Source organism: Drosophila takahashii, chromosome X, assembly GCF_030179915.1.
Source record: "Drosophila takahashii strain IR98-3 E-12201 chromosome X, DtakHiC1v2, whole genome shotgun sequence".
In the NCBI taxonomy this organism is placed as follows: Eukaryota; Metazoa; Arthropoda; class Insecta; order Diptera; family Drosophilidae; genus Drosophila; species Drosophila takahashii.
In genome coordinates, this window is record NC_091683.1 from 3468227 (window position 1) to 3494467 (window position 26241).

Consider the following 26241-nt stretch of genomic DNA (forward strand, 5'->3'; position numbering starts at 1 on the left):
TGATGATTAATATTTGTGAAAAACACAGCTACCTAAATACAATTAAATTGCAACGAATATGGAGAATTCCCAGTGCTATTAATGCGACCACAGCTGTATACATACAGTATACACTGTTGCAAAAACTTTGTCCGGCACGGCACAAAAGTCCGAAATTGATCGGCATTATTCAATGGGATTTATGTATGCAGCCCCGAGTGGCCGAAAAACTTTTATTTATTTACAATTTGTTGCCATTTGTTTCAGTTGGCCAACTTTTGTTGCAAATGTCCCTGGGACACACAGTGGCTGCTAAAAGTTAGCTGACTAAACACACTAAACACGCCGCAAATTTATGCCGCTCAACTTGGGCGCCGCCAACTTTTCAGTTTCAGTTTCCATTTCAGTTTTCCGATTCAGTTTCCTCTTTTTCTTTTTTTTTTGTGCCCCGCCATGTTATTTATTTTCAGCACTTGAATAAACGTATCAGTTACACATGTGTGAGTGGGTACGACCTTGACAGGAAGCAGGGGAGGAGGTGGTTGAGTGGGTGGCAGGAGCAACAGGCGAATGAATCAGGGGTGACACACGAATGTGGCGCCGCAATTGAGTTGTAATTCATTTGCGAATGGATGCAAAGTTGTCGGTGCGAACGAGCAATTGAATGGCAAATAATTCTCGCCGTGTTGAGGAACATCCTCATCCATTTCAAGGATTTACGGCAGCTCAAAGGCGGCGAAAACTGCGCCACGAGTTAAACAGGTGAGTTATGTGCCGCATAATAAATTATTCACAATTTATTGGCGGTCGTCGGTTAGTTTGGACTATTTTTAAAAAAATGTACTACGATTTAATATGAAATTAATTTTTAATTAGTGCAAACAAAAATGCTTATATAGTGATATATGATAATCTCTAATTGCATTACAAGCGAATTAGTAAAATATTAATGGGAAAGCAGACAATAATCTACAATTATATTTCCCTTTTAATTAAATATGCATTGCAATTTGTGCTTTGTTTATACCCGTTACTCGTAGAGTAAAAGGGTATACTAGATTCGTGCAAAAGTATGTAACAGCTAGAAGGAAGCGTTTCCGACCCCATAAAGTATATATATTCTTGATTAGGATCACTAGCCGAGTCGATCTAGCCATGTCCGTCTGTCCGTCTGTCTGTCCGTCTGTCTGTCTGTCTGTCTGTCTGTCTGTCTGTCTGTCTGTCTGTCTGTCTGTCTGTCTGTCTGTCTGTCTGTCTGTCTGTCTGTCTGTCTGTCTGTCTGTCTGTCTGTCTGTCTGTCTGTATGAACGCTGAGATCTCAGAAACTACAAAAGCTAGAAGGTTGAGATTTCCCACACATATTCTTTGGCTTCCTACGCAGCGCAAGTTTATTTTAGCCGAGCGCCACGCCCCCTCTAACGCCCACAATCGCCCACAAACGATTTTAAAATGGGTCCTGCGCCCACATCTTTAAAAATTTCCGAGAAGTATAAATGCAATTTTGTTGTGTATATTTATACCTATCGAAATGTAGAAGACATTTTTCAAATCGGACCATTCATTAAAAAGTTATACGATTTATAAATTGTCAACATATATCTATCTCCCTCGCACTCCCTTTAGCTGAGTTACGATTATTAGTCGGTACACCAACCAGACACAGCGTTCGCACTCCCTTTAGCGGAGTGACGGGTATTAGATAGTCGGGACACCAACCCGACTATAGCGTTCTCTCTTGTTTTTTTTTAATATAGTCTAGTTCTTTATTAAAAATAAATAGCCAAAGTATAAAGCACTCGAATTGCAACATAAATAAGAGGGGGCTAACAAGACTGTAACAATGTTGGCTGAATAATTGATGAACGGCTTTGATGGCTCAATGGGGGCTCAAATATGCAGCTACATTTGGCCCGTTGGTTTGTTAATGGACAGGATGATGAAGTATGCCATTCTTGGGATATTAATTTTCCGCTTGAAATTACCTGCCCACACGCATCATTCGCACTTGGCGTGCGGGCAACACAACAACCCACGCTCATCTCATCGGATGGATCTCATTTCATCCGGCTGTCGGGAAAATCGGAAACCAAATCGAAATCGTTGCAAAATTGTGCTCTAAATTCGGTTTACGCCTATCCGCCCGAGAGTATGCAATATTCATGGGGGCACTAAAAGCATCCAGATCCCTGGGAATATATAGGCTGCACATCAGACGAAAACAGGCGAGCAGGCAATAATTATGATGAATTAATAAACATAACGCACAATGCGACAAATAAATGGCACCAAAGTCATCGGAGGAGGAATCCTTACAGAAAAATAATAATAATAAAAATAAAAACCCTCGAAATTGCATTTTTAATTTGTGTCAATTATTCAGGGCGCTCATTCGCAGGCAGGAAGCACAGAAAACATTCAGCAAACCGACTATTCGTAATTATATGCCCCATAACCGAGCTGCACACACAAAGAAAAAATAATGATAGCAATTATTGCTGATTGAATTCAAATATTTGCCAGCTCATTGTGATTAGGCAGCTAAAAATAATTGATATTCGGGCATTTGATCTTGTTAAATATTAAAATTTGAAATCTACTGCCTGCTCGAATTATTTCAGCTTGAATTAATATCTTTTAATTAAATAGCAAGTTCCATTAGGCTTTCACAAATGTCATTGGAAATTATTTCTGCTTGATTTAATTCTTTTTCGCAGGATTATCATGCACTTTTTCCCAGAAGATGCAGTCACAAATGAAATTAACTGCCCGCTGCAATTACTTCAGCTTGAATTAATATTTTTAAGCTGATTTCGAATGACATGCATTTTTTTTAATTATCAGGGATTTTTTTTAATGTCCAATCAAATTAGTGTCATTTCCAAGAAGGTTAAGTAATTTTTCCTTCACCATTTTATCACAAAAATTTTTCCAGTGAATTTTGGGTTTCAATGAATATTACATTTACAAAAAGCCTCGAATAAGAAATCGATCGTTTCAATTTAATTTCAATATGAGGTAAAATTTGCAATGCAATTTGGTTGCCAATAATCAAGGAGCAGTCAGCACTGCGGCCTGATTTTATTATATTTGGCATATTTTAAAAGATTTCAATTTGGGAATATTTAAATGGATATTAAAACAGAATAATAATAATGTTGAAGTATTTTTTATATTCTTATTAAAAAGAAATTTAATGTTTTACTTTAAAGAAATATTTTTCCCCTTTTTCTCGTCTCTTTAAATCAAAGTAAGCCCCATAATTTTGCCCATGGCTGACTGATTCCGTTAATGCGGGGTTTGAGTGCTTGTTTTCTACGGCTAATTAAAGTCACGGCCGGACTCTCTTTTGGTCCCTGGGCTGTTGCTATTCCTTTTCCCAGTCCCGCAGCTCGTTGCAATTAATTCCAACATAAATTTGCACTTCCCATCCGATGTGATGTGTGTGTTTCGGTTTGAGTTTGAGTTTTCCCCAGCCACCTTACAACTAGGATTCTCCATATAGTTATACCCCCTATATAGCATATACATCCCACACATCTGAGTGACCTTGGTTGTGTCAGCACCGCCATTTCCGTTTCCGTTCTATTTCATAGCCACCCCCGCCCCCGAACCTCATCCTCATCCCCTTTCAAAACTGTTGCACCTCGTTGTTATTATTGCCGTTGACCCAATTTGCCGACCTCTTCCTGCCTCATCAGTCGCAGTGCCAATAAATTTTCATACAAAACAACACAAAATATATGTATGTAAAAAAGGAACGAGGGCCGACAATTTAATGGCCACGTGCACGGTGGTCCTTTGGAGTTTAATATTTTCCTTACCCTGTTTTTTTTTTTCGTACTACATCAAAGTCCCGAGACCAGGGTGATTAAATGAAATTTACGAGTACTTCACTCGGGTTTGGGTTTGGGTTTGGGTTTTGCATAGGTTCCGTTCCGGGCAGCCAAAGCTGTCAGAGATTGATGAGTTGTGTTTTGTCTTGGCGGTTGGTTGGTTGGTTGGTCAAGGGAATTGGGTCCCTTATTAACTGGCATACGTGGCGTATGCGTAATATGCGTGATACAAGTACTGGATAATTGCTATAAAGCCCCAGATCTTAAAGGGTAAATTGTGCAGGGAAAAGGGAACTTAAATGCCAGTTCAGCAATCAAAGAGTTCCTTCAAATTCTAAGAACAAGCTGCAGTTCACTTTAAGGACTCCTCCAAAGCCTGGATTAGTCACAAACAATGGGCTAAAACAATTGCAAATGCAAGTGGAGGTGGGAAGACCACTGCCACTGAGTAAATATAGTGCATTTATTCAGGAGAAATTCTGTCAGAGCAATTGCTAAGTGAAATTTCCAAGAAACACTCTAATTGCATTTAGCACAAAGAAAGTGGAATGCAAGAATTTAATTTAAACTAATTGTGAATTTATGCCACTTATATACTTTAAATTATGTAATAATTAATAACCGTTTGAAGTTTTTGAATTCTTAAGGTAATACAAAGTCTACATTACATTTTATGATTTTACATTAATATGATTAATATTTACTTATATTTATTTAATATTAATTAAAAAATTTTATTTAATTCCCAGTTAATCCACTCTAAATTTACATTCAATTTGTTTAAGTTTTCCCTGACTATTATCATTTTCTTAATCAGTTTTATTATCTCCCCTGCCCATTTACTGCTCTTTATTTATTAATATGACAAAGGAACCCGAAGTCCATGTTTCCCCACGGATTATCATACATTTGGGAACCCAACTCATCGTCGGAAAAGCCTTCGGACTTTGGACTTTTCCTGTCCATGTCCAGTCCTGTCGATGGGATGCTATTCAAAATCCAATAATAAGCCCAACAATTATGCAGGACAGGCAATAAAGTGCAAAGCAGCGTGTTCCCGCTGAAAATACAACGGCAGAGGAATGGCGACGAAATAAATGTGATGCGATGGTCCAAAACTATAACTGACAGCCAGAAGGGGCGGGGAGATGTAGGAAAATGTAGGAAAATGAGGGAAAAGGGGCCCATGGATCTGGATCCCATGTTTATGAGCTGCAATGGCGACGCGTTGACAGCTTTTGGTCAGGACATCGTATCCCCCGAGTCCTGCTCCTGGGCTTTCCTTTCCTTTCCTTCATTCCTTTCCCCACACATTTTCCACTTCTTTTTTTAGTGCCTCTGTTTTTTACGAGTGGTATGTGTATCTGTGTGTTGAGCTTTTACGACGAGCAGCCAGTTTATTGCAAGTGTCGGCCTCGTCTGGGGTTATTAAAGTTTCAGCCGAGCATTCGGTGTGAAGTCGCATTGCTCGGGGATCTGGGATGTGGAATACTCGAATACTCGAATACTGGGGGATCCTGGAGATCCTGCGGGGCGTTGCATCCACATCCACAATTCCCCGCTCACCACGCCGCCCACTCGTTATTTTATTGCTGAAAAGTGCAATCATAAAACGTTCAAGGCCCCCCAATGCAATGCAACGATATGAGACAAACAAGGCTAGAAGCTAAGAGCCATACAGAGAGCAAATATCTGCGAAATTGGTCATCACTTAGGTATTTTTCCATCGGTTATTTCTTTGCACATTGCGCGAAATTCGAGAGAGATAAATTTAGGAAAAATGGCATTAGTTTGGTGGCACTTTAAAAAAATATTTCTTAGATATCACGAAAATATCTATTTAATATTGGAAAAAAATATTTAAAAATATTTTAAACATTTTTTTTCTATATTTAATTTTAATCCAAAAAAGATCCAATTTTTTCATTATTTTTTTTAGCCAAACGGCTTGTCTTGGAAGACTAAAAAAAAAACCGAAATTCGAAAATAATTTGTTCGTAAATTTGGTAAAGTCCAGACATTTTTCTCGCCCTGCAGTGAAAAACAGCGAGAATGAGAAAAAAAGGCTAGCGAAAGACAGGCCTGGGAAACTTTTTTTCCCCAATGTGTGTGGGCACATTAAAGTTGCCATTTCTGCAGCCGCAAAACGGAGAGGCGAACTCGCTGTCCAACTCTCTGAAATGGCTTTGTGCATTTGAAATGTGAAAAGCGCTTAGAATATTTGCACAGGCGGGAATTTCTCTAGCAAAAAGTGGAGTCGCCAATGGTCCAACTAAAAGCCCATAAAAGCCTATTGACACAAATCAAAAAACAGAAAAAACAAAACAGGCCAAGGATAAAGGAAAGAAGAGATGTGGATAAATTTACCACTTTCAAATGGCTTTGTGCACCATTTGCAGCCAAGTCAACAGATAAAGTTGTTGTGAAAATCGAACGATAAAATGTTCAGAGGCTAATAGAAAATGGAATATGCACAGAATAAAGCAAGGAATCGACTTGAATGTTTAATTTGCAGCTCGTTACTCGTACACCGTAATGCCATTACGTTCAGCTTTAATTAAGCCATTAATATAATTAAGTTAGCTGGAAGAGAAGTATTGGCTATCCGCTATCATGAATGAAATTAAATAAAATCAAATGAAATGAAATGAAAAGACCATCGTGAAAGGAAACGCAAGCGAGTCTCAAAGCAGAGATAAAGGAAGAAAAGATGAAGGCTGATGGACGAGATTTCCACTGCCACCGCCACTCAAATTGCAAATCGCATTGAGGCCCTGATGCGTTGATGCGATTGCAGATGATGTTGCAGGGAAAAACGCGCGAAAACGCCTCGAAATTCCTGGAAAATATGTTTGAGGCCAGTCAGTGTCATGCAAATATTTGCTGGGGAAATAACAGAAAATGTAAATATGAGCAGTGAATCGGGACACGGGACAAAGGGAATGAATCGTCGACAGGATGATGATGTGTTCGAGAGGATGTGGGAATGCGGCAAGTGGAAAGTGGATTTCAATCCATTGTTCGGTCCATTGAGAGCCATGCAGCGAGGACAAGCAAACAAATAAGCCGGAAACGGATCTGGATCTGGGCAAATGTACCAACATATAGTATAGAATGCCGATATGATATGCTGGAAAAGTGTAACGGAAAGCTGGGAAATATCGGAGGCAGAAACAGAAGCTAAAGCGTGTGCAGATGCAAATGCAATTAGCGGGAAAGACAATATAACTATAGTCATAACAAGGGGACAACACGATGTTGGCTAACATGTTACATGTTTTTCCCTCTTAATTGGGTCCAGCCTAAACAAACAAATGGTCTACTGGTTTAAACATAATTTACACTAGCCTACAAAAACGTATCTAGCGCCATCTAGCGGAAAATTAATTATTACTCATAACTTGCTCATAAAGTTGTCAAATTTTAAACTTTTATTTTAAAGTGGGCTAAATCTTTTTTTAAATATCTTTTTTTTTTTTTTCAGCACTAAAATTACTTTGTAATTTGCTAACTAGTGTTATTCATTTGATAAACCGCACAGTTTAAAACCCATCCAATGTCGCACATACATAATTCGCGCAACTATGCTCGCACAATTATTTAACAATTAGCCCGTCATTCCGGGAGAATTGATCCAATTGAGGTGTGACAAATTACGGAAATTATCATTAGCCGCAATGGCTAAATCACTTTGCAATTGCGTTTTATTCGGTTATTGGTTCGATTCATTCAGTTACTTCTGATTCGCGTGGCGTGGAGTTCCCTGCAATATGGGATTCTATAGGAACTTGTTGGGTTTTATAACTCTGTTTGGCTTTCTGCAATTAACCAAACAGGTGCGAAAGAGATCTATAAATTCGTCTAATTTGAGTTAGTTATTGGTGAAATTTGGTTTCTTTTAAAGGACTTTTTATGTGTTGATTTTTTTTCAAGTTGCCTAAGAAGAAATGAGTTGTTTCAGAATTTTTGCAATTTAAATTACATAATTATTTTGATTGCAAAATAATTAGCTCAACTAATTTTTCCAATAGCACTGCTACATGATGAAGCTGGTGGGCGCCAAGTCCTGGGATACGCCCAACTACGGGCTGAAGATCAACATGTTCGAGAAGAACAACTCGATGTCCTCGGTGACGACGGTGCGTCAGGATGTGGCCATTCCGTTGTGGCACCTCGTCCTTTTGCAGCATCCGCGAAAAAGGAGTTCCGGCGCCTCGGCGAGTCGAGCGGAATTGCCGCGAACCCTCTACAATTCAACGACTAAGACCTGCGACTTCTGGAAATACATTCGCCACGTCTCCGCCTGGAACAACGTGGCCAAGCTGATGCTCTCGAAGGGCGCCAGCAATATGAGCCTCGCCTGTCCCTTGAAACAGGGCGTATACGTGATGAATCGCATCCAAGTGCCGCCGGAAACGGCGATCCTGAAGTTCATGTACCACCCGAATACACTGTACACCCTCGAGGGCACCGTCTTCGCCCTGAGTCCCAAGGACAAGGTCACCAAGAGGGCTCTGTGCCACTATGAGATCAATGCCACTATCTATAAGTCTTGCTAAAAGTCTCCCAAATTAACCACAAAGTTATCAGAAATTTTATGTGTTATTTTTAAATAGATTGTTGGTTGGCTAAAGAGTTTTTTTTTTTGTAATTTTGTCTATAAGTCTTGTTAGAAATCTCCGCATTTACCCAAAAGTTATCAGTGTAAAGGTTTTTTTTAATTTTGGTATTTTTCATAGGGTTGATAAAACCAGATTTATAAAAAACGGTTATTGTTAGTTTCTAGTGTTAGTTTTTAGTAAAATATTTTTTTTCTTATATTTTACATGTTAATCTTTTATTTATAATATTTTGCATTTACATTTAAATTAGTAATAAAAGTGGGGAATCAACACAAACAAAAAAATCCTGTTCATGTTTTTCCCTCTTCAATTGTAAAAACAGAAAGCAAGTTTCAATTGTCAGAGGGTCTGGTCGGGATTGAGGTTGAACTCGGGTTAAGGCGGTTTAAACCCGTGCGTGTCGCACGTCAGCGAAGGATTTTTAATTAAGTGCGAATTAAAAATGGAAAGGAAAATTTATACGAGCTACGAGCGACACTCACACCCCTTATACGTACGCATATATATATTTATATGGAAAAGCAACTGGCAGTAACCACAAATCAGCAAAAAGAGAGATATTCATTCGAGATGCAGTCGAGTTGCAGTGGTTTTAGGTTGCACAAAATATTTTTGAATTTATAATATAGGATTTTGAAACCGAATTTATTAAATATTTCAATTTGGCTAAATTGTAGATTTCATGTAAGTTTAAAAAATATTCCGAAATAAATATTAGTGTTTCGAAACATAAATTTAAAATTACAAATATAATAATTTAATAAATTAGGTTATAAAACATACAAAAATGTATAATCGTTTAAAATCAATCTAATTGTTTAAACATGTTTTAAAAAACCCATTAAAATTTTAATTTTCCAATTTCGGGAGCCGCGCCCCAAATATTTACTCTACCATCCACCGGTTGACCGTCCGATCGTGGGAATGGGCGACTGGTCACAAAATTGCGGCAATCATATTTCATATTTCATACTTGCATTTGCATTTTGCATGACCGCACGCACTCGAAAATTCAAAAAGTGCAACTATGTTCCATATTTCGCTCGTTGTTGCTTGAATTTTTAATCAATATTCGGTGCAGCTGTTAAATATTGTAAACATTTCAGGTGCAAAATGACACTCCAGGAGATATATTTCAAAATCATCTTGGGGTGGAATAAATTCCTTAGTGGAGGGGAAAAAAACAATTGGGTTAAAAATAAACACGAAGCTAAAGCTGAAGTGAACTAAAATGAATGAAGGTCTAGCTGACTGAATGACTCCAGGTGAGTCCGCCTTGGGCAACCCCTCCATTTTACCTGGAATCCCCATCCCCGCAGCCCACCAACAGTTGGCATAAAATATGCGACGCTTGCATGCCAGAGACTTATTATTAAAACATAAAATTGGCATGCAAGCCGCAGAGGCAAAGCGGCGACCTAACCTATATTGTATATATATTTTAAACAACTGCGGTTGGAGTGATAGTAGCTTAAAAGGTGGTTTAAGAAGCTAAGGCATTTCACAGCATAAATACAAGATTTTACACACATAGCTGAAATTTTAGTGTAATTTTTTAATAAATGATAAATAAATGTTGGTTATCATTTAGATAATAATAATAGATAATAATAATAGATAATAATAAAAAAAGAAAAATACGTAGGTATTAATCTGGTAAAAATAGAAATATTTAACAGAAACACAGATATTTTAAATATTTTTTGATTTTTGTTTTGATAATCAAGCGAAAGCAAAGTTTGTCTACAAAATATTTAAGACTTCCTGCCTTCATTACTATAATGCTGGCTCCAATTGTCCGCATAAACCCCACTGAATAAGAAAGAGGGGCACGCCCTTTTTGGGGGCGGGGTTGGGGAGATGGCAAGATATATAAATACGTGCCTGTTTGTACATTTATGTGGCGTTTGGCAATTTGAACTCGTGAATTATGCACAGAGAGCACAGAGCGGCAAGCAAAGACAATGGCCCCCAAAAAAAGGGGGAGTTCCCCGGGGCTTGAGAAATGGGAGTTTGGGAGTTGGGAGTTCGCATTAGACAAATTTGGCCAGTTTATTTACTGGCAACAACAGTTCGGAGCCAGTCACAGATGCTAACACTCAGTAGATTGGTCGCGATTCAGTTTTGGGGGCGGAGCTGTCTCCGAGCGGTGATTTGTAGCATACCACTAAATGGGGCTCCAGTGTTGGTAAGTGTTTGTAAGTTGGAGTCGTTTGCGAAATGTTGGATATTGCTAAAAAATTTTAGTCTAATGTTTATAAACAGATTCCCAAAAAGTTATAGTTAAAGACTTTTACCGAATAATTCCAGTGATTTTTAGAAATAATTTATAAAATTAAATTCTTTAAGCTACAATAATTCTCGTTAAATTTGCAATTCTCTTAAATTCCAAAAAAAAAATCACAAACGAAAGTCCCATGGCAGCATAACCTTCCTAATTAACGGATTCGCCTGGCAATCGACATTTCAATTGGGTGATCTATGACATTTGGCAATACGTTCGGATTATCGCAAAAATCCCAACTTCCGTTGCACAGGCGACTGAATCGATAGGCGGCACATGATGCACCATGACAACCAGGTCCAAAATGGCTATTTAAAGCCATCCCAGAACATCCTTAACAAAAGGATGGCCGGGGGACAAACAGGTCAAAGTGGACGGCAGGAGGCCGAAAGTCGGTTCTCATATTTCCACGACTACCACCTGCTAGCAAACGACAAAGTTCTCTCGATGAGTTTCTGAATCTTGCGAATCCTCCAGCTGGCACTAATGAAATATAATTGGCGAGTATCGCTGCAGTAATCAGCATATTAAAGGGACAACTGCAGTCATGGCATAAATTACTTGGGAACAAAACTTAAGTGACAACTTTCTCGCGGCAATTGCAACAGTAGGAAACAGTGAGAAAGGGCTTAAGAAATCTTAATTGACTACTGAGAATATAATAATGGTAATGAGTTCAGAAATAGTTATAAACTACTTGCTGCCATTGAGGACAGTAATTGAAGTTAGTCAACAAAGTTGGTTGGTAACACTAAAAGTAAAAAATGCATTCAAAAATCTGTTTTACATTTTCTTTGCTACATCTAAGCAAGCAATTTCACTTGGCCCTCCCTGTAAACTATAGTGGTAGGTATAGCTTATAGGTATACTAACTGAAAACCGCAGGTTGAGTGCATTTAAATGGAAACTGCCGTCGCCAAGCAGTTGTCACATCAATAACTTGCCGCTGAGTTAACATTTAGTATGTTCACTTTACGGCTGTCATTGGTGCACTGAGCGAACATTCTTATAAAAATACAGAGAACAAGAAAAGTCGAATAATATCGAATAAAAATTAAGAAATGAAAATTATCATAATTTTAATGAGATTTAAACCAGGGGTGCTCAGCTCATAAGTTCAATAAATATTGAAATATTTTTAAAATATTTGTAACATTTTTCTCTCAATGTTCGCGTCACTTTGCGTAATCGCAAGCGAAACGACTTTAACGTTTATTTAGCCCACGCCGCAGTGCTTATTCCACCAGCCACATTTCAACCGCCCACACAGATGCAACAGTACCGCTCCACCGACGCCATGATATTAACCGGAAGTGACGACAGCAACGGACAACGCCTAAAAGCACACTGCAGAATTTATTTCTTTATTTCATACGCTTGCCTGATTTTATTTTTAATTATCCGGTGCAGGCGGTGGAAATTAATACCGCGAATATTCGCGAGCAAATATGAAAAACTACAAGGAAAATGCGCAAATATATTAAAAGTCAGTCAAAGCGTATGCGAACGGATCGGAAAAAAGTATGATATATTGCGGCTATATCAAAGCAAAAACTGGTGGCAAAAAATCATTGACATATTGCTGATTGCGATTTTAGTGTTGATTTATGCTACGAAATATTATTGGTTGTACAATAAATATGAAATCGAGATGAAATACAAAAATATAGTCGTTTGAGGTGCCTCAATAATATAGGAAATTCGCTCAAACAAATGAAAGAAAATTTTTCCTAGGATTCAGGATAGGCATTGGAGTCGTTAGCTTTAATCTGTCATTTGGGGAAAGCCAAACCATCCTTAACCCTTTCCCGCTCATTAGGCATCTGGCAGACCCGGCGCCAATTAATTGCGCATTTAATAGTCACCAATGAGCAAGACAAGGGCTCCCAGTCGTATATAAAGCTAGTGGCTTCCTACATTTATTCTCAGATTGACCTATGCCGAGGAGTATCGTCCCGAGACAGATGGCAAATTATAATGCGACTCTGGGGAGCACCGGTGATAATTGACCATCCATCTGCCGCCCACCTGTCCATTAGCCATTGCATAATGATATCCGGTTAGTGATGAGAAAACTTCTATCCAAGTTTCCAACTAACGTCAAAAAAAAACATAATTTTAACATATATATTAATTCCTGTTAAACAAAGTCAATATTATTTAACATTTAAAATTTTAAAGTGATTTTAAAAACCAAGCAATTTTTTGCCTAATAACTATAGGTATGAATTGTGGGTTAGTTTTGTTTCAATCACTTGATAAACGATCTAATTAAGCATTTTGTAATTTACGTTTCATGTTTCACGGCCAAAAATAACGAGCTTTCCCAGGTACAAAACGCAATTTTGGCCCCGCTCTTCATCACTGACGGGATGTGTGTGGGCGCCGATTCTATTCATCAAATCCGGGAAAACGGACTCCGGTTTTCGTTTTCTAGTCCAGTTCGGGGTACATTCGTCAGCAAGGCTCACCCTCAATTTTCCATCCCGGCCTGCGGCTGGATATTGCGGATTCAATTCGCTCGAAAAGTGAAAAGCATAAACGAGAGCCCACACTCGTCGTCCTTTCGTTCGTCGTTTATTTTTTTTGGCAGTTTCCTTTCTGGGCATTTTCTGGTAATTAGAGTTTCATGTTTCGCAGCAAAAACATCCAGCGGAAGTTGCTAGCCAACCGGGTAGAAAGGTAGGTAGAAAACGAGAACGTGTTGCTTAATTACACGCATTACCAAATATCACACATACGCCATGTGGCCGCAAGGAGAAAAACCTTCAAAGCGCAAAACAAGAGAACAAATAATAAAAATGAAATATTTTCGACGGCCCTCTGTTCACGCCAAAGGCGACTTTTTTATGGCCTTTAAGAATCAGATAGTTTAATTTTATTTAATATTTTATTAGGGAGTTTTTTAAAAGACTTCAAAAAATATTTCTGAACATTATTTATGGTAGATGGTTAAACAATTATTTTATCAAAATACCAAAATACCTTTTAATAAATCATCAAAAGTGAATAGCAAATCCCGGCTGCTTCCTGGCTTTCAGCCACCAACTTTTCGAGGGTGAGGCCCTTCAAAGTCGATAACCCTAAATGGCCAAAAGCAAATGCAATTTGGCTGAGAAGAGAGAGAGGAGAAAGGAGTTAAAGGAGCTCGCTGACTTAGTACTTAGTGGTAGGTGCAGGCGAGTCACGGCAATATTCAGATTACACGATACCAACCGATGCCACGCCCACCTGGGAATATCCCCTTGGGGGCGGGGGGCGTTGGGGCCCTCAGCACGTCTCACATTAATGGCCCCGCCAGAGAGGAAAAAAAGAAAAACAGAGAAAAAGCCGGCACAAAATAATTGTTTTCCGTTGAGCAATAATTATACCCGTTACTCGTAGAGTAAAAGGGTATACTAGATTCGTGCAAAAGTATGTAACAGGTAGAAGGAAGCGTTTCCGACCCTATAAACTATATATATTCTTGATCAGGATCACTAGCCGAGTCGATCTAGCCATGTCCGTCTGTCCGTCTGTCCGTCTGTCTGTCCGTCTGTCCGTCTGTCCGTCTGTCTGTCTGTATGAACGCTGAGATCTCGGAAACTATAAAAGCTAGAAGATTGACACTTTGCATGCAGATTCTGGGAGTTCCTACGCAGCGCAAGTTTGTTTCAAAAGGGTGCCACGCCCCCTCTAACGCCCACAATCGCTTATATACGATTTTAAAAATTTCAATATTTCGGAAAAGTAAAAATGCAGTTTTATGGTGTTTATCAATACCTATCGAAATGTATAAGAAATTTTTTAAATCGGACCATTCGTTAAAAAGTTACGGCAGATCAAAGTTTTTATCTCGATCTCCTTCGCACTTCCTTTAGCTGAGTAACGGGTATCTGATAGTCGGGGCACCCGACTATAGCGTTCTCTCTTGTTTTCTATACCTTTAGTTCCCCACGGCATTTGCCCCCAATAAAGCTTGTCAGCGGGCGTGGCCGTGCAGTGTACTTTATTTGGCTCAACAAATTGAGTTAAGTGTAAAAAAAAAACACAAAAATAATAAGAAAAATACGAAAAATGCAAAGAAAAGCGATGGCCAAGCCCAAAAGCTGGCAGGGCGAAAACTGGGTGAAAATGTCTGAAAAGCGGAAAAGCGAAAAAGCGGAAGTGGAACACTTGCCTGCTTGTCCACCTTTTAGGCGAAGGATGGGCTAATTAACCCATCGTCCAGCGGCCAACTAATCTAAATGATTTGTGAAAGGAGCTTAAGTGGAAGGGTGAAATTTTAAATGTAAATTGGGGAGGGTAAAAGATAGAATTAAATATCTTTAAATATGAAACTCCAATTGCGAATATGCAAATTTTTAATTGAAAATACATGAACTTAAATAATCTTTATGATATTTTTTTTATAGTTCATTGTTTCTGTTTGTGAAATCTGCAAGTTAGCTTCCTTATTTTCTCATAGCTAAAAATTAAGACACTTTACTTCCTTCATTAATGTACAGATGCCAAAAGTATTAATGTTTTTATGACCGTATTGCATATATCATGATGTAATTTGAATGCCCCCGCAACCAGGCGAGATCTCAACGGTCATTATTTGTTAACTTGCCCTCAACCACTTATTTTCTTGGCCCACACACACATACACACGCATTAATGAGACCACAAAATGAGCTCCTAAATGACCAACAAAAGGAGGAAAAACAGCAGCGAAATGGCAGGCAAAAAAATACGGACAGCGGGGAAAAACCAAAAACATTGTTGCCGCAATTGTCTTGTCCTGTGAGTAGATTTTCCTGTTATTGTTTGGCCTTTACTTTACTTTACTCACATTCATTACACACACACAAAACACAAAGGGTGGTAAGGGTGGTGGGGGTGAAAAATGGGTGAAAAGGAAGAAGAATGTAAGGCAGAAGACATTGTTGCATCCTGTGAAGCTCGGAGCTCGCTTCATTCAGCGTTAATTTTATGGATCCTGTTGAACTAAAGCAGCACATGAATCTCATGCCCACTAATGGCTGAAGGTCCCTCGGAAAACTCCGCTGTTCCTTTTTCCATCCCCTGCATTTTCCACCCCTTGCATTCACAATGCAAAAATAACAACAACAACATCTTAAAGCGCAGAAACTCCTTTTAAGCACAAGAATTATTATGCCAGTGGCCTTCGACTGTTCCCTCATTTTCCATGGACTTTTCCACACTGCTCCGCCTTTTCCGCCCTTTCGATCCCATTTCGGTGCCATTATAAGGCAGAAAAGAAAAGGAGAGAAGAGAAGACAGCCAGGCAGCTGGTGAAAATCCACTGCAAGTGTAAACTTTCGCATGTGAAAAAGAAAGGCGGAAAAGTTCCAAAGGGGCCCATTTGGTCAGTGGTCAAGGGACTTGCAGACCAACGATTTTTGGCCAAAGGTTTGACTTTGATTTTGGTTCAGAGAAGTCATATGTGAAAGGAAAAGTCAAGCAGAAAACAGGAAAATTGATTTAAAGAGAGATTTAACGATTAAAATATTTATTTGTAATATTTTGTATGCAGCAGCATTCTCCTATTGCTAATTTAAATTACAAAATGTCGGTCAAGTGGTTAACTCACCTACTTCAACTTTTACCAAGAAAAGTGGGAAAACCAACAAGAGGAATTTAATAAATCTTGCAGCCAAGTATGGAAAATATTTATTAATTTGAATAGCTGAAGCCAAGTGGAAAATAATTGGCCAAATAAACCTATTTTAAAAAGAATTTACCAACAAAAGCTGAAAAATATTTAAATATTATTATAGTAGAACATAAATATGTTTACTACTGACATTTCAAACCCATTTGTCCATTTCAATACTCCATTTATAATAACATTAAAGACCCGAAATCACTTTGAGTCCTGCTCTCTCTCTTTGTTAGAAGTCAATATTTATTTTTAATTTGACTTGTTTTCATTTCAACTATGTTGTCATTGACAGCACACTCATTTAGTTGAGTTGGAAACTAGAAACCAGCAAAAAGTGGTTTAATTTTAGTGCATTCAATTTGTAAGCTTATCCTTTTCCAGCTTTTATCCGCTTTTTTCAGTTTTTCTCTGTTTTTCTAAGCTTTTTTGTTGTTCATTTTGGCAGCTGTCAGTTTTAAATATCCAGCACGTCATGGTTTTTTATTTCACATACTATATGTTACCTTGTTGATATATAAAGGTATTTTCAAGGTTTTTGGGGATAAACCGTTCTGGGGATTTTTTTAAACAACAAAATTCGTTGAATTTCTATTTGTTTTAATATTTACTAGTATGAAATATGAATTAAATAAAATGCGTGGGATAAAAAATTCAGCAGAGAAAGGTGAAGACATTCCACTAACGATTGACACGTTTCGATTTAAATTGAGCGAGTCTCGACGACAACGAAAAAATGAAAAAATGTTAGAAGTCAGATAGGGAGAAATCCAAACAAATTGCTCGGCATCAATTTAATGGGGCATGCTGTATTGATGAGCTCCTCGGATGGATGGTTAATCAGAATCGCTTGCAGAAAGGACAATTTGTATGTCCTTAGCGTCTGTGTGTTTATTGCATAGTTTGTTTTGCCGAAGCTAAAGCTGAAACTCTCTGTCATCATTTGCGTGAGTAATTGCATGATAAAGTGCTGGCAAAATGGCCCCAGTTGTTGCGATTTGATGGGCATCGGCACTTGCAACATGTTGCAACTGTATGGTGCATGGATATACATCAGACCCACTTTCTCAAGGGACGAGGATGGATTTCCCTTTGTTGCCTTATTGTTGCCATTTAAGCATCTCTTGAATGTTACGAGCGGGGCATAAAAATAAAAAAAAAATATGTCAAGCGTGTGCTGGGCGATAAACCAGAAACCCACACATTCATACATTCATGCAACCCACTGCAGTTGTGAATGTGTGTGTGTGGGCCATAACTTGAGGCGCCATTTAACTGCATTGCGTGCTGGCCTTTTTAATGGCCCGCCTTAAATGCATGGAAAAATTCTAGGGAGTCAAGGAGGCTGGCTAAAAAGAGCGAGTCTTGCTGAAAGTTTCAGGATACCAAATCTACTGGCTAAAAAAATCACTTAATTAATAAAATTAATGGCTAATAAAGTAAACTAGGCTTTAAAAACTGCATTTGTATTGCTTTTACATTTTATTTAGTTTTTAAATGATTAATATTGCTTTTTATATTGCATTTTTTTAACTATTTTAATTCCCGATAAAATATAATAGGCATTGAAAATTGCATTATAATTGCTAATTAAATTTATTTAATTTTTAAACTTTGCAAAATTTGTAATGCCTGCTTAAGTCAACAAACACTTCTTTGGCCCTTGAATCAGTGGTTATCATTATGAATTCAGTGGGGTTGATAAGGCAAAACAACATCTGTTGTCAGCAGCCCCACTGATCGGATGGTCTGTTCAAAGTAACGAAAGACACGTCATGAGAATGGCTTTTACATACTTTCGAAAAATACACCTAAAGAAAAAGAGCTAACCTACAAAAGAAAAAATAAGTTGTCTCTAATTTTGTTTATGCTATGTGTAATAAATAAAGGAAAAACTCATAACCTCTCTGTGATAAATTATGTTTTTAATAATTACAAAATGTATTAAAAAGGGTTTTAATTAAATTAAAGCTACAAGAATTGAGGTTCCAATAAAATATTTAATCTGAGATTTTGTGATAAATATTTTTGAATTTCTTATTTAATATTAAATAAAAGGTAAGCTCCCAAAACTCACTGTGAATAATTACATTTTTAATATTATTAAAATGTTCCAATGAAAGCTTTAGTTCCAGATTTTGTAATGCATTTTTTCGAGTGTAAAAAGAAAGAGAGAGAGCGGGCTACCGCGAGAGTGATAAGCCGAAACCCAAGGCATATAACCCGATCCTCGGCTGAACTGCGGACTCAGTTGATCGCCGGAATTCGAGAGCAATGGATCGTTGGCAGAATCGCGTGGCCGTTATAAGTGGCGCCAGTTCGGGGATCGGAGCGGCCTGTGCCCGTCTCCTGGTGGCCGCCGGCCTGCAAGTTGTAGGCCTGGCCCGTCGCACCGATCGCCTGGAGAAGCTAAGGCAATCCCTGCCGGCGGATCAGCGGGGGAGATTCCATCAGCACAGCTGCGATGTCTCGCAGGAGGCCCAAGTGGACAGCGCCTTCGCTTGGATTGAAAAAGAGCTCGGGGGCATCGATGTGATGATCAATAATGCCGGCATCGTGCTGGGTGGCCAGCTTATCGATATGCCCACCCAGGAAATTGGCAACATCCTGCAGACGAATCTTATGGGCAGCATCTACTGCACCAAGCTGGCCGCCGGCAGTATGAGGCGTCGCCAGGTGGCCGGCCACCTGTTCTTTGTGAACAGTACCGCCGGTGTGGCTGGCTATAAACCGGATCCGGTGGACGAGAGCCTCAACGCCTACACACCGAGCAAATTTGCACTGACCGCCGTCCACGAGATCTGCCGGCAGGAGCTGATCCAAAAAGGATCGAAGATCAAGACCACGGTGAGTATTTAGAACTTTCAATAAAATATTAACATTTCTTTTTTGCACAAAAACTCATTTTAATGAATATTTATAAATCACTTTTTAAGTTAATTTGAATAAAATCATCTTTTACAACTTTCCATTTTGTAAAACGTTTAAAAATGTTGGTGCTGAAGACTATTAAGATCCCATAAATACTAAAACCTTATTTTGATAAGAACATCTGTTTTTGAACAGTGATACTTCGCTAGAGAGGTTTCAAATAATTTTTTAAATATTTCAATGCTTTAAATTTAATAAAAATATATATTCCCCGAGCACGAAGGACTTTGCAAAATATTAAATGCACTCTTAAAAACATTTTAAATAAATTCCTCAGTTTATTAAATTTTATAAGAATAATTCCGCGAGAACGCAAGACATTAAAAAAATATTATTTATATATATTATCCCGCAGAGCATCAATCCCGGCTGGGTGGCCACCGAGATCGTGCCGGAGGAGACGAAGGCCAAGCTGGGCGAGGTCATCCTGCAGGCGGACGACGTGGCCCAGGCTGTACTGTACGCCCTATCGACGCCGCCGCACACCCAGGTGGAGCAGATAACGCTGCGGGCGGTGGGCGAGTACTTCTGATTCCTGATTGCCGATGGCCCCGATAACTGATAACGCAGCCCCCGAGATTAAGCCAACGACGACCGCCATAACAATCAAATGAAGGGGGAACGACCCGTTGCTTTTGACCACAAAATTGTGTTTACACACCTCACCTCGTTTCGTTTTAGCTTTATTGTAACTGTAACTGTTATGGCTATTTGTTCAGCACTTTTATACTTTTCCACAAGCCAAATAAATAATTCAGCTTTGTAAATTAACAACAGCTCGGTTTTCGGACACGGGGAATCGATACTTTTGCATGGACTGTGGCACATATTTGCCTAGGACTGGTTAAAAATTCATGGGGTATCGGTAACGAGTTAACAAAGTCGATAAAGTCATCAAACGGCATCGGGGACACTTCATAAATATGCAAGTGTTTCCCAAAGGGGCGGCACTGCGAACTTTCGTTGGTTAATAATGCAGCCTGTAATTTCTCACACCCACCCAGTGAAGGTAGTTCGGAAAAGTTTCCGGGAAATGCATTGGGTGTACCAAGAAGACCCTTAATAAATTAATTGTATCGTTCAGCGCGAAAAGAAAATATTGAACATTTTAAATACATTTTATAAATATTTGAAGAAACACTTCGCTTCACTTTCTCGATGAACTACTCTAATATTTATTTAATAAATTAAATGAACCTTTCAGCACGAAGTGAATATATTGAAAATGTTCCTAATTAATTTAACCATCAAAAGAGAAGAACCGAAAAACCACTCTAACATTTATTGCCCTTGTCTTTCATGGTAAAACAGTTTCTAAACAAATAATTACCTAAAACATCTAAAAAACTTTGAAATCAACTTAAATTAAATCAAATAAATTCAATTATGACATAGACTTAAATTTCGTTTCATGTGATTAAATTAAGTCATGTGTCCACCAAGCTATCATTAAAAAAAAAGCAAAAAAACAAAGTTTGAGATATGCTTTTAGTTGTGGCCAAAATAGTTTGGCTAAACAAACTTTTGCGTGCGTTTGCCCGAAAGTTGTTTGCCGCCACCACATAATCATGGAATTAATTTTAAAATATATTTCCTTTTTGGCAATCGGGCGAATAAATTCTCTAGGAACAGAATCAGCCAGTCGAATGAATGGCCACTAGGGCTTAGTCGAGTTGAATATTACGTATACGCATCGTTTCGCGACACGATTTGGTACTTAGGACCACGGCCTCAGTGGGCCATGTAATTGCACTCGCTTCGAGGTCCACATAAAATTAACAAATTTCCAACATTAGCGCCGCAAACTTTCGCGCGGGGCTTAAGTCAAAAATTCGAGGCGATACGAGATACGAGGCGTCATGTACAGGACCCATATTATCTCAACGTAATTATTTTATTTCATTTTAGGGCGCTGCGCTGCGAACAGGAAAAGTTTTCGGTTTCGGCGGTATAACCTTTTTTTGCCTCTCTCTTCTGTTTTTTGGCTGAGGCGGAAACTTTTTTCGAACCTTTTAATGACATGTGTGCGCCTTTCCCTCGAATTCCCGTCTAAGAAGAATATTTTTGCTTTTGTTTAAACTTTAAGCTACATTTTATTAGCGAAACAAATTGAAGGAAATATAAGAGAAGAATTATTTGCATGTGCTCAATAATATTTTTCAAAATATGTAATATCATATTACCAAAATTTAATAAAAAGAAAAGTTTTTCACAATTTAAACAGGAGCATTTTAGGTTTTAGGAAACCTTGTGTGATATGTGTTATTTTCCCAGCGTTGCCAAGGAAGATGCCAGTTTGCCTGTCAGTTTCCTTTTGTTTTGGCAGATCCCCAAGAAAATCCGACCTCCCCTCCCTGCCGACGCGCCGTACTTCACTCATTTCCGGGCATTTTGTTTTAATTAAATTTATAACAAATGTCATATAGAGCGCCAAAGTTTGTCTGCCAACCAGCATGCAAAATATTTTCCCCCGTTTCCCTTCCCCCGTTGGCAGTGCATTTTCTTCGGGCCTCTTTAAATTGAAGCCAAAGGAGAGACTAGACTCTACATAGCTTCTCAACGGATTAAACGAAATTTATGCGAAAGATGAGGGTCATCGAGGAGTGGAGGAGGAGGAGGCCCTTGAGCTCGACAAACGGTAATAGGGTTGTGAAAACTGGAAAACTAGGACTTACTTCAATGGCCTTCGAGATGATTTGAATAAACTTGGCATTTGCCACAACAAATTTGATTAGCTGATTAAAGTAGTTTCTAAAGAACAGTGTGCAACTGTACAAAAATATTATTAAGCAAAGGATTATATATTTTAGTAAATATTGGAAAATTAGAGTGGACCAATAGATTGCTATTTGAAATTATTTATCATTTGTAAACGGTTTGTTAATTTATATTTGGCACCTTTTAATAGTTGTTATAATAAAATTATTATTAATTAAAGAATTATAAAATTGGAGGGGACTTTTTGCTTAAAGCCTAAAACAAGTTCATAGCCCCAACCTATTGTTTGGGAAAATATTTCCTTTGGTTCCCAAGCTTGTTTGGAATTCCTATTTGCAACCGAAAATGCTCTCTAAAACTTAAATGCAATTTAAACATGCGCTTGTTTGGAAGTGGAAGCTTTCGGGGGAATGTTTGGCCGGCTTAACCCGTTTAAGTGAAATTCATTTTGGCCAGACTCCCACAGTTGATATCCAGGGGTTTTTCGGTGTTTTGTTGGGGGTTTTCGGAGGGGCGAAAGCCCACAACAATATGCAACATGTTTATGGCATTTTTGCCCTTGGCCCCTACAGCCGCTTTTTTTTTGTCTGACCCCCAGTTTTCTCCGCTCGTGTGTGATTGTGTGTGTGTGGCTCAATTGAGGAATTTTTGGGCCAGGTCCAGGCATTTTCCACCCACCTTCCCCCTCATTCACCCGCTTTTCCTTGTGCATTTCTGCTGCTACACAGCTTCCGTGTGCGGTTGCCGTTAGTTTTGGTGGTGTTTTGACCAGCTTTCCCTGCTATCGACATTTACTTTATGACAAAACGCCCACAGCCACTCCCGGAATTCTGTTTGGGACAGTTGTGGCAAATATGTGTGGAGGTACGTACGTACTACGTATATATGCTGACCTTTGGGGCCACGAACGGGTTGGCCGACGAGGAGAAACTCGTAGAAATTCGTAGAAATTCGTAGAAATTCCTAGAAATTAAAACGGGCATCCATCAAAGCCAATTCATGCCTACGCCATCGCCAGGCACTAAATTTTCGAATCCGGTTTGCATACGCAGGCAGCAAGCAAAGGGACTTGATTGAAATTTGCGGTGGCTTTATTGCAAAACGAAAATAGCATTTGCTAGTTTTCAATAATAAGAGTAAAGAGTAGGCAGTAAATTCGATGCATGGTTTGTGGGACTAAATTCCTAACTAATAAGCTTTAACTCATAATCAATTTTTGGAATTATGGACAATTTATCTATTTATTATAAGTTCTAAAAGAAATATTTTAAGATATTTAATGCAAAAAATTAGCTAAAATCAAATAAAAACTATAAATTTAATGCATAGTAACTAAGATTAAGACTTGCTTTAAATAAAAAATTAATAAACTTAAATCATAATCAATTTTCGAATTATTAATAATTTATTTATGTATTTATTATTAATTCCAAAATTACAAAACATTTAATGCAGAAAATGAGTTAAAATCAAGACTAACACTTTTAAATATTCCCCCCAACCAACAGCAATTAGGAGCGTTCATTTTTCGTGATTGCCCTTTTGTGGACTGTCAATCGTCAATCAAAATTGATCCATGGGCGTGGCGTCGGGGGGTGGTAGTAATTTTTGCGGCCTCATTCGGGTGAAAATTCGGTCATGCTCCGAATGAAGTGCTCCCAGAGCTCAGCCATCGTCGTCATTGTCAGGCAATTTGCAAGCCAAACAAAGGCAAACAATAAGTGCCAAGAAAATTGCCAAACAGTGTCCCCTCTCGTCGGATGCAGTCTGCATTTCAGATTTCAGTTTTCAGCTCTCACATTTTGCACATTTTCTGATTGATGAGGTTTTGAGCTCAATCCCTAGAAGGGCAATCCCTTGGATCCCAGTTCTTATATCCCAGATCCCATTTCCCAGGTGCACAGCTCTTTTTCTTCGACAGAGAGGAGCGGCAAAAATTTAATAAAATCCATACACAAACGTTGGAAATAGTTCAAATAATACTTCTGCTGCTGACGATGCTGCTGCTGCTTGGAGACAATCAAACTGCACAAATATTACAACAAGGAGTCTCGAGGAGCTTTGCATGCCTGCAAAAACATTGACAATCGGGATTGTCAAGCAAACACGTTCGCTTCAGTTTACTTTGCATTTGCATTTAATGAAGCAAAAACAGAGCCGCTGGATGATTTGAAATGCAGCGAGTTCATACTGTAATATTGTAATGGTAATTGTAATTGTATTGCCAGGATATTGCATATCGCTAATCGACAACAATTCAGGATTAATTGGCACAATTTGTTATGCCTCAGGCTCAAAGGATTTGCCTGGTATAAATGCAACGAAGTAATATTAAATATTTATTAAGATAATGGTATCTAATATTATTTATATGATCAATGAATATTTTGTATTTAAATAAACAATCTGTTAAAATAAAATATATATATATTTTAATTATAAATCATTTTCGATCTTTTTAATTTAAAATAAATAAGACAATTCAGTTTAAGTCAGCATACAAAGTCAAAATTAAATATTTCTCGCTGTGTAAATGGTCGGGGGGCAATTGCAGTTGCCGCTATTGAATTACACGACGTTTGCCCACATGCGGTAAAAAAGGCGGAAAATATAAAATCCTTTTCCCCTTTTTCCGGGACCAAAGGATGCAGGATGATGGCGCGTGCGGCGTATTAACTTTTTGCCCTTGCACATAAATTGCAGCATAACGTTTCGTTTACATGATTAAGAACTTTTCACTTTTCTTCTCCTGGCAGCAGCCGCTTTCACTTTGTGTGCAGCCCGCGAGAACTAAGCGAATAAAATAAAGGTCCTGTTGGGGAAAAACTTGTAGCATTCTGTTGAATGATTGTAAACAGAGCAAAAATGGAGTAGTAGAGAGCGGGCCAAAAGTTTTCCAGCCTTGTTTCCTTTCCTCATAATAACCAGGTTTTTCTTTTCTCTCCCAAAGTTTTCCTCTACTTTTTGTGCTATTTCATTTTCTTTGGTGTTTCGTCAAGAGAACCCTTGCTTTTTCCCTTTTAAGGGGGTGAAAAACTTGGCATATTTAAGACAAATATGCTAATGGCAATGGGTATTTGGTTAGGCTAAATGGTGAGAAAACTTAGAAGTCCAAAAATTATTTTTCATTTAATTGTGCAATTTAGTTCAAAAGATGTTTTGGATAATAATTGAAAATAATATGGAAATTTTGTATAAAATCCCTAACCAAGTAAACTGAATAAATATGCATTTTTCGCTTCTGCAAGCTCGTTTGGGAAATTAAATGCATCTCCTTGAGCCCATATTAAAGTTGATCATTGGGCAAATGCGGGTGCCGTTTAGATGAAGGGCTTCCCAGTCTTTCAGATGCTTCTAAGCCGCTTAGTGGCGACACAAAAGTCACCAGCAGCACGAATATGTGTGCACATAACAAAGGGAACTGGAGGAGTGACGGGCCAGCTTCCGTTTCCGCTTTTTGCTGTCGCTTCCTGAGCTCTCGAGCCTTCGGCGGGGATGACGACATCCCTTTAAAGTATAATACATTTAATAACTATTATTTCTCTTTTCCTTTTTTTTTTTTTGGAGCACTCCCATTTCATTTATTTTTATCGTCTTGAGTATTACACGCAATGTGAGACATGCAGCAATAAAAATTGCGTATACGGCATCGATTATTAAGCGATTATTGAGGGCTCGCCTTCCGTTCACGCCTTCTCAGGTGCCAGAAAATTGTCAACTGCAATATCCTGTGAAAAACCGAAGCTTCCACTTGCCACCCAATGAAACGCCTACACAGGACTTTTCGGTCTCGAAAATAAAAGCAGCACATTTAAGAATATATTTTTAAAGCAGCCGCAAAAATATAGCAAATATTTTAAAATGCTTTAATTTAAAAACTTGTTAAATACATTATTTTATTTAATAGTTAAAGTTTATAAAAACGAGCCAAGTTTTATTATTTCGGTAATAAATAAAGAGCTTATCTCTTTTAATAGAGTGTGTTGCTTTACTGGTTTACAAATGAAAATAAATATCGGTTTGTTTGTAGATCATATGTAAATAGTTATAAAAACCTGGGTTTCAATTTGTATGTTCTGAAATGCAAATATGAATAAAGTCGAATTTATGGTCCATTCGATGTGATACAATAAAAACAATATTCAACAATTTAAATAAAGATGTATTAAATTTTTCCTAAGTGAATGTGTTTTTTTTTTTTTTTTGCAGTTCCAACCTATCCTTTTA

At 38.3% G+C, this 26241-nt stretch overlaps 4 protein-coding genes across 11 annotated transcripts in view; 2 read left to right on the forward strand and 2 right to left on the reverse strand.

The window, feature by feature from the left end:
• Positions 1-8399, forward strand: part of LOC108056063 (uncharacterized) — a 70671-nt gene extending 62272 nt beyond the window's left edge. For 2 of the 3 annotated variants that reach the window (XM_070219138.1, XM_070219139.1), the window contains exon 3: positions 7844-8399. In XM_070219138.1, the coding sequence (XP_070075239.1) occupies positions 7844-8371 (528 nt within the window). In that variant the 3' untranslated portion in view covers positions 8372-8399. Of the gene's footprint in view, positions 1-7582; positions 7649-7843 lie in introns of those variants that run through there. The other variant, XM_017139688.3, reaches the window with a different exon arrangement.
• Positions 1-26241, reverse strand: part of rdgA (retinal degeneration A) — a 98613-nt gene that overhangs the window by 38480 nt on the left and 33892 nt on the right. The window lies entirely within an intron of this gene.
• Positions 1-26241, reverse strand: part of LOC138913911 (uncharacterized) — a 105484-nt gene that overhangs the window by 25403 nt on the left and 53840 nt on the right. The window lies entirely within an intron of this gene.
• LOC108056062 (farnesol dehydrogenase) lies at positions 18598-20070 on the forward strand. The gene is made up of 2 exons (XM_017139687.3): positions 18598-19212; positions 19652-20070. The coding sequence occupies exons 1-2, from the start codon at positions 18640-18642 to the stop codon at positions 19826-19828; spliced, it is 750 nt and encodes a 249-aa protein (XP_016995176.2). The 5' UTR covers positions 18598-18639; the 3' UTR covers positions 19829-20070.